The sequence below is a fragment of the Triticum aestivum genome, chromosome 7A (genome assembly GCF_018294505.1).
Source record: "Triticum aestivum cultivar Chinese Spring chromosome 7A, IWGSC CS RefSeq v2.1, whole genome shotgun sequence".
In the NCBI taxonomy this organism is placed as follows: Eukaryota; Viridiplantae; Streptophyta; class Magnoliopsida; order Poales; family Poaceae; genus Triticum; species Triticum aestivum.
Genome location: NC_057812.1, coordinates 89,232,241 through 89,245,891, shown reverse-complemented (window position 1 = coordinate 89,245,891; position 13,651 = coordinate 89,232,241). Strand labels below are relative to the sequence as shown.

Genomic DNA, 13,651 nt, shown 5'->3' with positions numbered 1-13,651 from the left:
ATTTACTACTTTGTGTAACTCTACTGCTATGTACACCACTCCATTCAATAGATTGTCATTGGTACTAATATTTTCTTCGAGCAAGTACTTGTTTTCATTATTTGAATTTACAACTCAATTGATGGAGCTTATAAGTATTCTCTCACTCCCATCGCATCGAATATAAATTAGGGTTGTAATATTTTGCAACGAAGACCGTTGTGATTCTTTACACTTGTGGGCAGCTGACATGTGGACCAACTTGTTGTCATTTACTCGTATCTTTTCACAACTCTTCTAACCGAATAGAGGTGTGTTTTTCTTTCCAGTTTTGTAGAAAAATATATAGAAATAGAAAGAAAGTAAACTCTTTCTGCCGAGATACAATACAATAGAAAAAGAACTTTGTGGAGTTTGGAAAATAAGAAAGGAAAAAAAGAAGCTAAAACAAATTTTTCTGCTGCATCTGGATAGAACTGAACAGAAACTATTGTCCAGAAAAGCACAAGGAAAAAAAATATGGCACACATGTAATTCTCTTTGTTGACTCCAAAATATGGATAGTGTCGGGTTTCCTGTTTCAACCATTGTCATATTTTGATATCCGGTAAATCATGTATGAAACCCACTAAAAACAAGGATGGGTCTAAAACGGTTGAAAGCAACAATAATAAATACTCTTCACATGATTTCGCAAAAAGAGAAAAAACTCTTCACGTGAAAGAGAGATGGAAGAAAGACAAACTTTGATGAGATGGGTTGTGATGTGGTTTGCTAACGGACGGGTATGTTGGCATCGGTGCCTACCTATAGAAGTGAATCAACCTATGATTGGATAGTCAGGAGGACAGTGGTATTTTCAGCCTATAAGATTTCAAGTTTTAGACTTGCCATTGGTGATGTGCATTTAGTGAGAGGAGACGTTTCCATCGGCTGCGAAGGTGTCTGTGACGACTTCTTCAATTTTAAAACGATGTGTAGGCTAAGTCTCTCGGCCATGCTCATAGAAAAAAGGTGTGCGTACGTGCACTCGTAGGGAATGATGTGTATGTGCATATGCTTAAGCGTATGTGTTAAAAAAAAACTCACACAAGGAGTTCATAGCTAGCATGTGATGTGTGGTTGAGTCAGATCTGACCATGGGTGACTCACATCACATGTGAACCAACTTGTTGGCCGTCCATTTCTTTACGCAAACTTGTAACGACATTTGCAAGTTTTGTCAAAAAAGTATAAAAAGTATGAAAGAAAATTTCTTGCAAGATATAACGGGAAAAAGAGAGCTTTGTTGAGTTGGAAACCTAAGAAAAGAAAACAGAAAAGCTAATGCCGCATCATGGATATAGAACTGAAGTGAACAGAATCTGTTGGCCGCAAAAAGCACAAAGGGAAGAAGAAGAAAAGGCTCTCTCTTCTTCCTTCCTTCCTCGCATACAAAATGCCAATGCCGATGCGAACGATGCTGCTCCGCCACCTCAGTCCCGCCCCCGCCCTACCCAATCCCCGGCGCTCCTCCGCCTCCTCGCCGCAGCGGAGACCGGCGAGGGCCCGGCCACCGCCGCTGCATTCCGCCCGCGCCACCGCGCTCCGGGCCCGGAGGACGCCCATGGCGGCCGGCGAGACCGGCGCCTCCGTCTCCGTCTCCGCCGCCGAGGCCGAGGCCGAGGCCACCCAGGTGCTCATCCTCCTCCCCCCTCCCCGCATCCCACTTTTCATTACGAACCGCCCGTCGCTTTCGCCCCCATCCGTTCCCGCCGAATCACACGGCCGCCCCGCATGGCAGCAATACCATACGGCTGGCCTTGGCTCCGCTGCTGCTCTAACAAAATGGTAATGTTCTGATGTTGATTGTTGGGCTGTGCCGCGCAGGCGTTCATGCCGGACGCCAGGGCGTACTGGGTGACGAGCGACCTCATCGCCTGGAACGTCAGCGAGCAGGAAGCGGCGTCCGTCTACCTGTACGCCAGCAGAACCGCCGCGATGGGCCTCTCGCCGTCGAATGGCGGCATCCAAGGTACGTACGTTACGCGGGCCAATTAAGTTCGTCCTGGATGCCCGCTCTCAGCCTGAACCTGATGGTTGTGACTGAAACCCGTCGCTGGTGTGATGATGTGGCAGGCTACGATTCCAAGGTTGAGCTGCAACCGGAGAGCGCCGGGCTCCCGGAAACCGTAAGACGTGCCATGGGTTCCCTGTGCTGTGATCATCTCTTGATTGTTCTTCATGCAGTGTCCAGTGATAAATTTCAGTTTGTTGAACTTAGAGTGCCATTTGCAACATGTTTCAGGTGACCCAGAAGTTCCCTTTCATCAGCAGTTACAGAGCGTTCAGAGTCCCGAGCTCTGTCGACGTCGCCAGCCTCGTGAAATGCCAACTGGTCATCGCTTCTTTCGGTGGTAATTCTTGACTCTTTGCATCCTTACTTGCAGATTCAGAGATGAGTGTCAAATTCTCCAGAGATGTTAAGAAACAGAGCAAGATCCTGACATACTTCTTGTGTGCAGCTGACGGGAAACACGTAGATGTTACAGGACTGCAGTTACCTGGCGTACTGGATGACATATTCGCATACACAGGACCGCTCGGTGCGGTTTTCCGCGAGGACTCCGTGAGCCTGCACCTTTGGGCTCCTACAGCTCAGGTTTGGCTTCTAAAGACGGCACATTTTACCATCTCAAGTGTCGCCTCCAATTCTGTACTGTTCCTGCTTATATATGTAAAATGTCCCCAATATATCTTGCAGGATGTGAGTGTGTGCTTCTTTGATGGTCCAGCGGGCCCTGTGCTGGAGACGGTTCAGCTCAAGGAGTCAAATGGTGTTTGGAGTGTTACTGGACCAAGAGAGTGGGAAAACCGGTATTATTTGTATGAAGTCGACGTGTATCATCCAACTAAGGCGCAGGTTCTGAAATGTTTAGCTGGTGACCCGTATGCTAGAGGGTATGTGGCTATGCGCAGTTCAGTTTTGTGTTCAGGGGGAAACCTTTTTTTCTATGAAAAAAAGTTCAGGGAGAGGAAGAAATTAATGTGTTCCTTATTTGATCAGCCTTTCCGCAAACGGAGCGCGGACCTGGTTGGTTGACATTAACAATGAAACATTGAAGCCAGCTTCCTGGGATGAATTGGCTGATGAGAAGCCAAAACTTGATTCCTTCTCTGACATAACCATCTACGAATTGCACATTCGTGATTTCAGGTGAATTGTGCTGCTTGATTTACACAACTACAAATCTGGTGGGGTTTACGCATATTCATCTTTAGAACTTACCTGTCTGTTTCCTGTGCTTTTCAATTACAGCGCCCACGATGGCACAGTGGACAGTGACTCTTGTGGAGGTTTTCGTGCATTTGCATATCAGGTCTTCAGAGTTGATTTACTAGAAGACTGATGCATTGCATTGCTGTTTTCATCAGTATCCCATGCTGATTGCATTTTGGAACCTGTGGTACAGGCCTCGGCAGGAATGCAGCACCTACGGAAATTGTCTGATGCTGGTTTGACTCATGTGCATTTGTTGCCAAGCTTTCATTTTGCTGGCGTTGACGACATTAAGAGCAACTGGAAATTTGTCGGTAAGGAAATATTTTCTCTATCTTTCACCAGACAACAAGGCACTGTTGAGCTTTTCCTAGATATCTATTATTTTTTTTGTTGGATAGCAATGAGTGATGACTATTTATAAGTACTTAATTGTTTAGACTGCACTTCTTCATTTTCGTCTTATTTACTTCAGAATGACTTATTTGGTTATACGGAACTTCATTTACTCTGGCAGATGAGTGTAAACTGGCAACATTCCCTCCAGGATCAGATATGCAACAAGAAGCAGTAGTAGCTATTCAGGAAGAGGACCCTTATAATTGGGGGTATTCATTTCACACTTCTTTTTCTCTCACACATTCCAGATACTAATGTATCGTGGTGGTGTCAATATAGGAAAGTTAGTTATGTTCTTGCGGGTAAAATATTCTTACATATTATGCATGCTAAAGGTATAACCCTGTACTCTGGGGGGTTCCAAAAGGAAGCTATGCAAGTGACCCTGATGGACCGAGTCGCATTATTGAATACCGTCAGATGGTCCAGGTGTGTTTTCCTTTTTAACCCTGCGAATATGTGACCCTGCTTGTAAGATAGGATTCCAAAAGGAACTACAGTGCATTTGGACTACTTCCCACAAAATTCATGTATTCTATATAAGACCACCAATTCGAGCACATGCTAACTTGTAGCGCTCAGCCTTTTGTAGTAATTGAAGGTGGTAAATGTGGTTAGCTCGATGCAGGATACATGTTACTTCTCTGATAAATTTTGTACTGCAGGCCCTCAATCGCATAGGCCTTCGTGTTGTCATGGATGTTGTATACAATCATCTAGACTCAAGTGGCCCCTGCGGTATCAGCTCAGTGCTTGACAAGGTTGTTACCTTTGAAAATAATATTTGTATTCATAATTATTGCAGCTTAAATTACATCCATTGGTTTTCTTCCAATAACGTTTACAACATTTCTTGGTCATGTTAGAAGTCAACTTAAACTATTATTCCATTCGAACTGGTCCACCCAAGAGCATTTTTGTCACATATTTAAGTACCACCAGTCATGCTACATTGTGTACAGAGTGATAGAAATATGTAAAATTCTTGTTTCAAAGAAATGGCAAGTAATAAATTGCTTACCCTCCTGTGTTCATTGTTCCAGAAATGTGCTTGTAGATCTAACAAAATACATGTCAATTGATCTGCTTTGACATCTTTTGGACCTTTCTTATGTCTATTCTTTCTTTTTCTTTGTATGTGGGATATTTACAGATCGTTCCTGGGTACTATGTTAGAAGGGATACTAATGGCCAGATTGAGAACAGTGCAGCTATGAACAATACAGCAAGTGAGCATTTCATGGTTGATAGGTTAATCGTGGATGACCTTTTGAACTGGGCAGTAAACTACAAAGTGAGTTGGCTGTGGTAACAGTATTCTAATTATGTTACGATAATACCATTCATTTCAGACTTACTGGTTCTAAATGAGATCATCGGACTTGGTGGCTTAGTGCCATCAGCCACGTTATGCACAGGAAAATGCATGCATTCATGACAGAATTTACTTCTTCCCTTTCATTATTGTCTGGACAGTTTCATGTTGTTTACATGATTTTCTTTATCATAATGCTTGCTAATCACCATATAATTGTTGCCTTAGATTGATGGGTTCAGATTTGATCTTATGGGCCATATCATGAAACACACCATGGTAAGTAAGCTCATATCCTTGATGAGTTAAATATCATGTTGATTTTCTGCTTAAATACAATTTCTTTGACCCCCGTGATTTAGTAAAGTATTGCTCATCATCACTTCCACTAGAAAGAACATAGCAATTTCCTTGTTGTGACTACATGGCCCATATGATCAGAATGATCGCACGCATCTGGATCCCTATTTCTTTTTCATTTTTGTTAAGAGCGTCACACTGCATGCTGGATGACCTTTTTTGTTTAATAAACACAGATGAGAGCAAAAGCTGCTCTTCAAAGCCTTACAAGGGATGCACATGGAGTTGATGGTTCAAAAATATACTTGTAAGGAATGAGATTGCTCAGTTTCATAGCAACCAGTTTCTATGGTATTCTCCTTGTATCGGGCTAATAAGGGCAATGACATTGCCACAGGTATGGTGAGGGATGGGACTTCGCTGAAGTTGCACGCAATCAACGTGGAATAAATGGATCCCAGCTTAATATGAGTGGAACAGGGATTGGTAGGTAAGTCTTAATTTATTACCAACTTACTATCTCCCATGAGAAGTGAGCACCTTTCGGTGCTCATCAGCAACTTGTTCATTATCGTATTTACATTTAAATTAACCAATTGGTCAATTTTGGAACATACCTCCAAACTATAACTAGATTTTACATTGAACAATCAAATTAAAAGTCAAACTTATGTCTCAGCAATCTCCTGTATTGTCAGAATTTTGAAGCTATGACACAAAATACCAGAGTACAGTTTTATTCTAGTAAATAGCCAGTATGGGTAATTTATTTTGGTGTTTGTTCTACATCAACCATTTTTTTCTATACAAAATAGTAATATCCATACTGTCATACTTTGCAGCTTCAATGATAGAATCCGGGATGCTGTTAATGGGGGTAATCCATTTGGTAACCCACTACAGCAAGGCTTTAATACTGGTCTGTTCTTAGAGGTAATATTTGTATCCTTTATGCTGGTGCCCTTCCTGGAAATGAAAGTTATGATATGACATTTCAGTAACCAGTTTCTTGCCTTCATCATTCATAAGAATGCAGCAGTTACCTATTTTCCTCTCTTAATACAGTTTTCCTGAATTTCGGTAATTCTCTTGGGTTAAGCCATTTTCTCAAACTCATAGAGGTTCCTTTTTCTGTAATCAAGTTGCTGACTGTAGCTACCTTAAGGTTCCTAACTTTCTATTAATTGGTGTTGTGCACCATTAGACCTCAGTACCTGTACCTTAGAGGCAGTGGCGGAGCTAGACAGAATTGGCTGGGGGGGGGCGAATGGTAAAATATGAGTGCTTGGGGGGGCCAAAAGCTAAAATATTTCTCATCTAAACCCTCACAGTAATATTTTCTTCACAAGTTGCTTCAATATTGGGGGGGCCACAGCCCCCCCCAGGATGCTACATAGCTCCGCCGTTGCTCAGAGGCCATGTATTCAAGTGTCGTCTATTTTTTTGCGAAAAAAATGCAAAAGCCTTGCTTCTAGATGCCCAATAGAAGAAAAAGTTTTGTACAAGCCCAAGACGTCAACACTCCATAAGTCAACACAACACCCTAAGTACTAGGCACTGCGGGAGGAGCACCGCCAGCCCAACCACCCCTGCTAATGCCCAATGTCTGGCCTCAACCTGGATAGTGGCGAGCAAGCTGGAAACTCTGGGCCTCTCATTTGTCAGCCGCATGTTTTGTTATGGTCTGCTAGGGTTGGGCATGCATCCTCAGCTATGGAGTATATTGGAGGTTTATTGAACTAGTTAGCTACTATTTTGTGTGCCCTAGCTGGCACTTCGAGGTCTCAAGTCTGAACTGGAGCTGTGATGCAGAGATGCACTTTACTACATTGTGTTTAAAATATTTCTAGACTAGCTCCCAGAATTCCATAGTATTAATTATTTGGTATTTGCCCTTTCGTGCAGCCGAATGGGTTTTATCAGGGCAATGAAGCAGATACCAGGCGCTCGCTCGCTACTTACGCTGACCAAATACAGGTAGGCTATCGGTATTCATGTTCCTATAAGTTTTCCCACTGGTTGAATATTAATTTGCTTTTTACCTATCAATTTAATGCAAATTGAATGTTATTAGTGTTCTGCTTAATAAGTTTGCCAGGCAAGATGGAATAATTTTCTTTTCCTTTTCTTTCAGATTGGACTAGCTGGTAATCTGAGGGATTATGTACTAATAACTCATACTGGAGAAACTAAGAAGGGATCAGAAATTCACACTTTCGATGGATTACCAGTCGGCTATACTTCGTCCCCAATAGAAATAGTATGGCTATTGGTCTTTGAACTTCCAAAAATTAATCGTACTTGTAACACTATCATTTGCTCACAGGAATAGCATAATTTACTCAGTAGAAACAGTATGGCTATTGGTTCTGTACGTGTTTGAATTTTCCTCTTTAAACACTGCTACCAGTCATTATTTACTCAAATACCTTACTGTTTTGTCCATTTCAGATAAACTATGTTTCTGCTCATGACAATGAGACTCTGTTTGATGTTATCAGTGTAAAGGTATGGCTTGTATCCTGTATATGAATACTCCCTTACTTTTTATGGAACGGAGGGAGTAACTAACTTGTATTATACTTCTTCCATCAATTATTACTGTCTAGTAATCATAATTTTCCTTTTTATGTTTTGCAAATCAGGAAACAAGACAGATTAGCATGAATATCTTTACATATATATATATATAATGCAATGATATTTTCTATCGCTAATACTGGTCACTAAAATTAGTTAATTCTTTGGAAATTAAACTTTACATATATAAAGCAACAATTTAGTAAGATGAACTCAAAATTTCATGCGATGATATACTTTTCAGAAGAAAGGAAGTTGCTCATTGATTCTTCTTTCGCAAGATGAACTCAAAATTTCATTTTCAAAACCTCTCTCTCACAATCTTAAATTCTCGAATTGTTTCTTTTGTTTGTTTCTGCAGACCCCAATGAACCTTTCAGTTGATGAGAGATGCAGGATAAATCATTTAGCCTCCAGCATGATGGCATTATCCCAGGTTTGTACATAAACGGAATATGGATCATAGAACTTATAAATTTTCTGTAGTTCATAGTACTCTAATAGTGTAGGAATTGGTGAAGAGTGATCAGTTTCCCCAGAAATAAGTTGCTAAATTTAAGTAAAATGAGTAATATGGCAAGACCGATCTAGTAGCTCAGTAAGCTCAATCTTGAACTTGTCTCATGTATGAACTTACTAAATGATCAGGTTGTCTAATCTTAGTTTCATTTGTTTTCTTAGCATAATTAATAAATTCAGCACTTGGACTCTTTTGCTAGGATGTTTACAAGTAATCTGCATTGTGATAATCCAACTGACAAATGACACCATGATTTCACGTGATTTTGTATTTTTCTGCTTTTGTCATCTTCTTTCTTCTGACCAAGTAATTTTTCCCATATGGTAAAGAATATAGTAGTGTCTATTTTAAAGAAAAAGTATTCTGTACTTTCATACATGTTCTATAACTTGAACTTTTGGAGTAGAGTCCTCAATTTTTTCAGCTTGTCCTTTCAGGGAATACCCTTTTTCCATGCTGGTGACGAGATACTAAGATCTAAGTCCATTGATCGAGATTCATATAACTCTGGTGATTGGTTTAACAAGTAATAAGCTTCCCTTTCTACCTTACTGAAAACAGCAGTTCTTCCCATGAACTAAAATGATTGATTTTTTATAGAGAGAAAACTAATTAAAATGTTCTTGAAAATAATAATTCTTGCCGCCTTCTTTACCATATATGAAGTAGAGGACAATAGTAGTTCTGTAGAATCTTTAACTGCACGGTAATGTTCTGTTTTCTTTTTGCTAAGGCTTGATTTTACCTATGAAACAAACAATTGGGGTGTTGGGCTTCCTCCAAGTGAAAAGAACGAAGATAATTGGCCCCTGTAAGTTTTTGAACTTTTACATCTTTTATTACCATCACGGTTTTATTATGTATTTGGCCATGTCCTTTTGATAAAGTGAAGAACTTAAATGAGCATTTCCTTTCAAGTTCTAAACATGCATTTGATAGTTCAAAATTTCAAATGGAAACTATTTTGCAGGATGAAACCAAGATTGGAAAATCCATCTTTCAAACCTGCAAAAGGACACATTCTTGCTGCCCTAGACAGTTTTGTTGACATCTTGAAGATCAGATACTCATCTCCGCTTTTTCGTCTTAGTACAGCAAGTGACATTAAGGTACATGTATTCTTCATTTCTTTGCCAGCAAATTAGTTTGAACTTCCTTTCAGACTGCTGAAGTGCTACTGTAGACAAAGCTTCTTTTTTCCTTTTATTGATCTCATGGTGAATTATATGACATGAATGTACTTTACTGTGGGAGCTATATAACTGAGAGTGTGAAACAAATGTATGTTTACATTGATCCCGCAGTTGAAAATGAATGATCACCTGGAAACTAGAGACAAAGATAATCCTGCTAGAACATGTGGACACAGCTCCACCCTGTACTACACCAAATGATCTAGTAGCTGCAAGCAACTCGCGCAAGAAAGCTATGACTTTTTATTCAGTATTACCTCAGTTTCACAATATCTATCGTGCACCCACACATTGGGGGAGGGGTGAAAATGCTCACATAGTAAATTTGTGGAAGAGGAGCGAGTAATATCTATCGAATTGATCTGTTGCGTAGATCTGACTGTATTCCTGTCGTATTTCAGCAAAGGGTTCACTTTCACAACACAGGGCCCTCCTCAGTCCCAGGTGTCATTGTCATGGGCATTGAAGATGCACGAGATGAGAAGCCCGAGATGGCTCAGTTAGATGCGAAGTAAGTCACACTTGATGTAATTATGATTTGCAAAGATATGTTTTGCAAGATGAACATAGAGTGCAGTCTTGAGAAACATGCCACTCTGTATTATTACTCGGTAAAAGAGCAGTAGTGTCCGTCCGCAGCTCAGTGTGTGGCAAGAGAGGCCCTCGATGTTATGTGCTGTAGCTAACTAACTAACTGCCACTCTCTGCAGCTTCTCTTATGTTGTAACGGTCTTCAATGTGTGTCCGCACGAAGTATCCATGGATATTCCAGCCCTTGCTTCAATGCGGCTTGAATTGCATCCTGTGCAGGTAGTTCTGAGCTGTTTTCGACTTTAGGTTTTGTTTGTTCTGTACCCTGACATCATTGCTAGACCTTTCACATTTTTCTCTTTTTGCAAGTGTAGAACTTTAACATTGGGGAAACTAACAACTGAAAAACTTTTTAGAACAAATTGACACATTTTCCTTGTTGTGGTTTTGCTTCCTAGCGTTTCATGCTTAGAATGAAACATTGCACACCCTATAACAACTGACCAGTGTCCGAGCCGGCCTGATAGTCCAGAGTTTCAGTATCCTAAAACCCAATAAATCATCAACCCAAAAGGTTGTGGAACTGGGAGAGCAATTTTCTGAATATGCAACGACTATTCTGGACTGTTTCAGGTGAATTCATCAGATGCTTTGGTGGGGAAATCTGTGTACGAGGCCGCGACGGGCAGGTTCACCGTGCCCAGAAGAACCGTGTCAGTCTTTGTCGAACCTCGGTGTTGATGCCTCCTTGGTTTCAACGCAAGGATCTGTTCTACAAGTTGTCGAAGCGACCGAAGATCTTTCTGTTTTCGTGTTGAAGTAAATAATAACTGAAGAATAAGAGAGGAGAGGCGCTGCTGCCTGCGGATTACACTGCTGAAGGAACAAACCCAGGAATAAGAAGCCTGGCTTATGTATATGTATGTATAGTGCCCAAGCTGCCAAGTCATGGCTTTGTTTTCTGATCCATTTTGATTTTATATATCAAAAGGAAAACATGTATATCGTGTTATAACTTATAAGTTTTGTATAACATGCATCTATTATATAAGGAAGCATAATGATTTGTACTGTACTGCCTTTTTACTTTGTATATTGTTATTATTTATCAAAGAAATAAAGCACAATTTCTCTAATACTAGCATAGTACCCGTGCGTTGCTACGTAGCTATAACAGAAAATAAGAGAAAAAATGAGGATAAGGATTTGTCAAATGAGGACACCGATTAACTTTGGCTCGATGACCAGTTAGAGTAAACATGATAGTTCAATGCATGAATTTAGAGATGGAATGGCCAAATGAGTACTAAGTGTAAAGTAGGGGAAGTGAACTCACCACCAACTCGAAATTTTATAAGTAGGAAAGATGTATATATTTTTTTATTAAACTTTAAAAAAATTGACCATATATTTTTCAAGTTCAAATATTTCGAAACGGAGGGAGTAATATTTAGTGATAAGATCTCTTTGAGGCCTCGAGGGTCTCTAACAAAAAAGAAAACTCTCTGATCGAATCGGTGACTCCACGACGCCCCGCTCGGCGCTCGCTGCTCTCTCTCCCTCTCTGTCTCGGCGCCGCCGCGGCCATCGATCGACCTCGAAGGAGGCGCGGCCTGCAGCCTCCACCTTCGCTCAGCCAAGGTGAGCTCCCTCCAGCGATTCCCCACCCTCCTTCTCTCTGCTCATTAGCCCGAGACGTACACCTCTGCCGCCGACCGCTAGCTAGGGTTTCCTAGGCCGGGGGAAGGGGGTAGAGAGCTACAGCAGCAGGTGGGGAAAAGAGGGGGAAGAGCCGTATACAGATCGCCTTTGCTTGCCTGCAGCGCCGGCAGCCCCCTGGTCTAGGCGCCGGGTTGGAGGAGGTCACTGCAGATGTGGGATTCAGAGAATGTATAGTTCAGTTAGAATGTTGTGTTTCATGAAAATGGAATTGGGGGCCTGCGCTCCTTTTCTCGAAAAATGAAATAGTTCAGTTAGAATTGTTGAGATCCATTTAATTTTTTCCCTATGGAAGTTTTAGGAGCCCGGAGCCAGTGCACTGCCACCTCTAACCCGGAGTCCGAACTGAAGAAACGTTTCTGTTCCTTCAGACTAAGTAAGTTAATTGTTACAAGACTTTGTTTCGAGCGATGGTGATAAGCTTTCATGTTTCACGTTGCTGTCAATGCCATCTTGTAGTTTGTCAGAGGGTTCGATCTCCGTTAATTATTCATCTATGCTATCTGGGGTCTTGGTATATGGCGATGAAGCTGCCAATCTAGCATCCTGCTTGCTAATACTTGTTACTGGCCTTCTGCCGATCTGTTATTAGTTACTGCTGTTATGGTACTGATTTTTATGGTCATAAGATAACTTTTTCAACTAGTTTGTTTACTCTATTTTTGGGGCGAAGGCAGACTGGCGCTCTACTGATTTCATTAAGAGAACGAGTAGCAGGTCCATTATTTATCCAAAATTCTTTCTCTTGTAACTTTCTGGGGTTCAGACTCATATCAGCAGGATTCAGTTTAAGTTTAATTCGAGGCGTACAAGTGCAATTTAAAATCAGCTTTTGCTTATTATCATTTACTTAATGGAAAAGGGGGAAACCTATGAGATGCTTGTTGCTAGTTAGGAGTACCTTCTGATGGCCTAATGTGCCAATGCTTTGCTATATCACGTTCAAAGGAAAACAGAGGTTTTGTGGCACGACCTTACCTGAATTAATTCTTCTTCCTTTATCTTGACAGTTTCTAAAACAATCACATGTCTAAGGCACGCAACGCCTTAGTTGTCACTGGCTTGGTGATCTTTGCTGGTACCGGCCTAGCATTTCCCTTCTACTTTGTGTAAGTGAGTTTGTTTTCTCATCTTTCTAGCACTGGTTGTGTGCATTGGCTGGCGTCTCTTTGCGTAACCTTTATCCATTTCTTACCCCCAGGAAATCAAAGAACAGGCCTATTATCGATTCAACGAAGCCTCTGCCACCGCAGGCTACTTTCCGAGGACCGTATGTGAACACTGGATCGCGCGACATAGGGCCTGATCACACCGAGTACCCCAAGAAGTGATATGTATTTCCATCTTGTTTTCTCTTTGTTTTTCAACGGGCATGCAGAAAACCAGTGAGTTCTGAGTGGAACCCTGTAATGTTGATAACCGGCTCGTGATGTTGGGCAACGCAATTGCTGTGGTAGATTAGCTTCGGTTTGAGCCTTTGAGGTGTTATGTGCAGAACACATGCATATGAGCGTAGTTCTTCCTGAACTGTAAGCGCTTTTGATCATTTCTTGTGCTCCAGTGATTATTCCTTGCAAAGCGATGTGCTGCTGTACCTTTTTTTAGGCAATAATAAATAAATAAAATGCCGAAGCTACTCACACTCTGTTTCATATTACTTAGCAAATTGCTTTTGTTTTTAAGTCAAACTTTGTGAGACCAAATTTATAGAAAAATATTAAACATGTAAAATACCAACTAAATCAACTATTGATATTGATTTGGTATTGTCAATGTCGGTTTTTTCATATATATAACTGATCAAACTTCACAAAAGAATGGCATTGTGAAATATATTTGATTTCTAGTCTTACCAA

The 13,651-nt window shown here is 41.0% G+C and overlaps 2 protein-coding genes across 4 annotated transcripts; both read left to right on the top strand.

Annotated features, from left to right (window-relative positions):
• Nucleotides 1-1,366: 1,366 nt before the first annotated feature.
• Nucleotides 1,367-11,147, top strand: LOC542875 (pullulanase 1, chloroplastic). Its single transcript, XM_044570117.1, has 27 exons — nt 1,367-1,654; nt 1,849-1,993; nt 2,098-2,150; nt 2,267-2,375; nt 2,484-2,620; nt 2,723-2,919; nt 3,026-3,175; nt 3,278-3,338; nt 3,432-3,552; nt 3,756-3,846; nt 3,973-4,066; nt 4,303-4,398; nt 4,791-4,931; nt 5,181-5,231; nt 5,489-5,559; nt 5,650-5,742; nt 6,095-6,185; nt 7,158-7,229; nt 7,387-7,512; nt 7,704-7,760; nt 8,194-8,268; nt 8,790-8,878; nt 9,086-9,163; nt 9,323-9,461; nt 9,947-10,056; nt 10,256-10,355; nt 10,710-11,147. The coding sequence occupies exons 1-27, from the start codon at nt 1,418-1,420 to the stop codon at nt 10,815-10,817; spliced, it is 2,892 nt and encodes a 963-aa protein (XP_044426052.1). The 5' UTR covers nt 1,367-1,417; the 3' UTR covers nt 10,818-11,147.
• A 409-nt stretch (nt 11,148-11,556) lies between these two features.
• On the top strand, nt 11,557-13,362 carry LOC123152429 (uncharacterized). 3 transcript variants are annotated; one of them, XM_044571980.1, is made up of 4 exons: nt 11,557-11,717; nt 12,097-12,171; nt 12,806-12,904; nt 12,997-13,362. In XM_044571980.1, exons 3-4 carry the CDS (start codon nt 12,822-12,824, stop codon nt 13,124-13,126), a joined length of 213 nt encoding a protein of 70 aa, XP_044427915.1. In that variant the 5' UTR covers nt 11,557-11,717; nt 12,097-12,171; nt 12,806-12,821; the 3' UTR covers nt 13,127-13,362. The 3 variants fall into 3 exon arrangements, with proteins under 3 accessions (XP_044427915.1, XP_044427914.1, XP_044427913.1); XM_044571979.1 differs by having other exon boundaries at nt 12,091-12,171; XM_044571978.1 differs by lacking the exon at nt 12,097-12,171.
• Nucleotides 13,363-13,651: the final 289 nt, after the last annotated feature.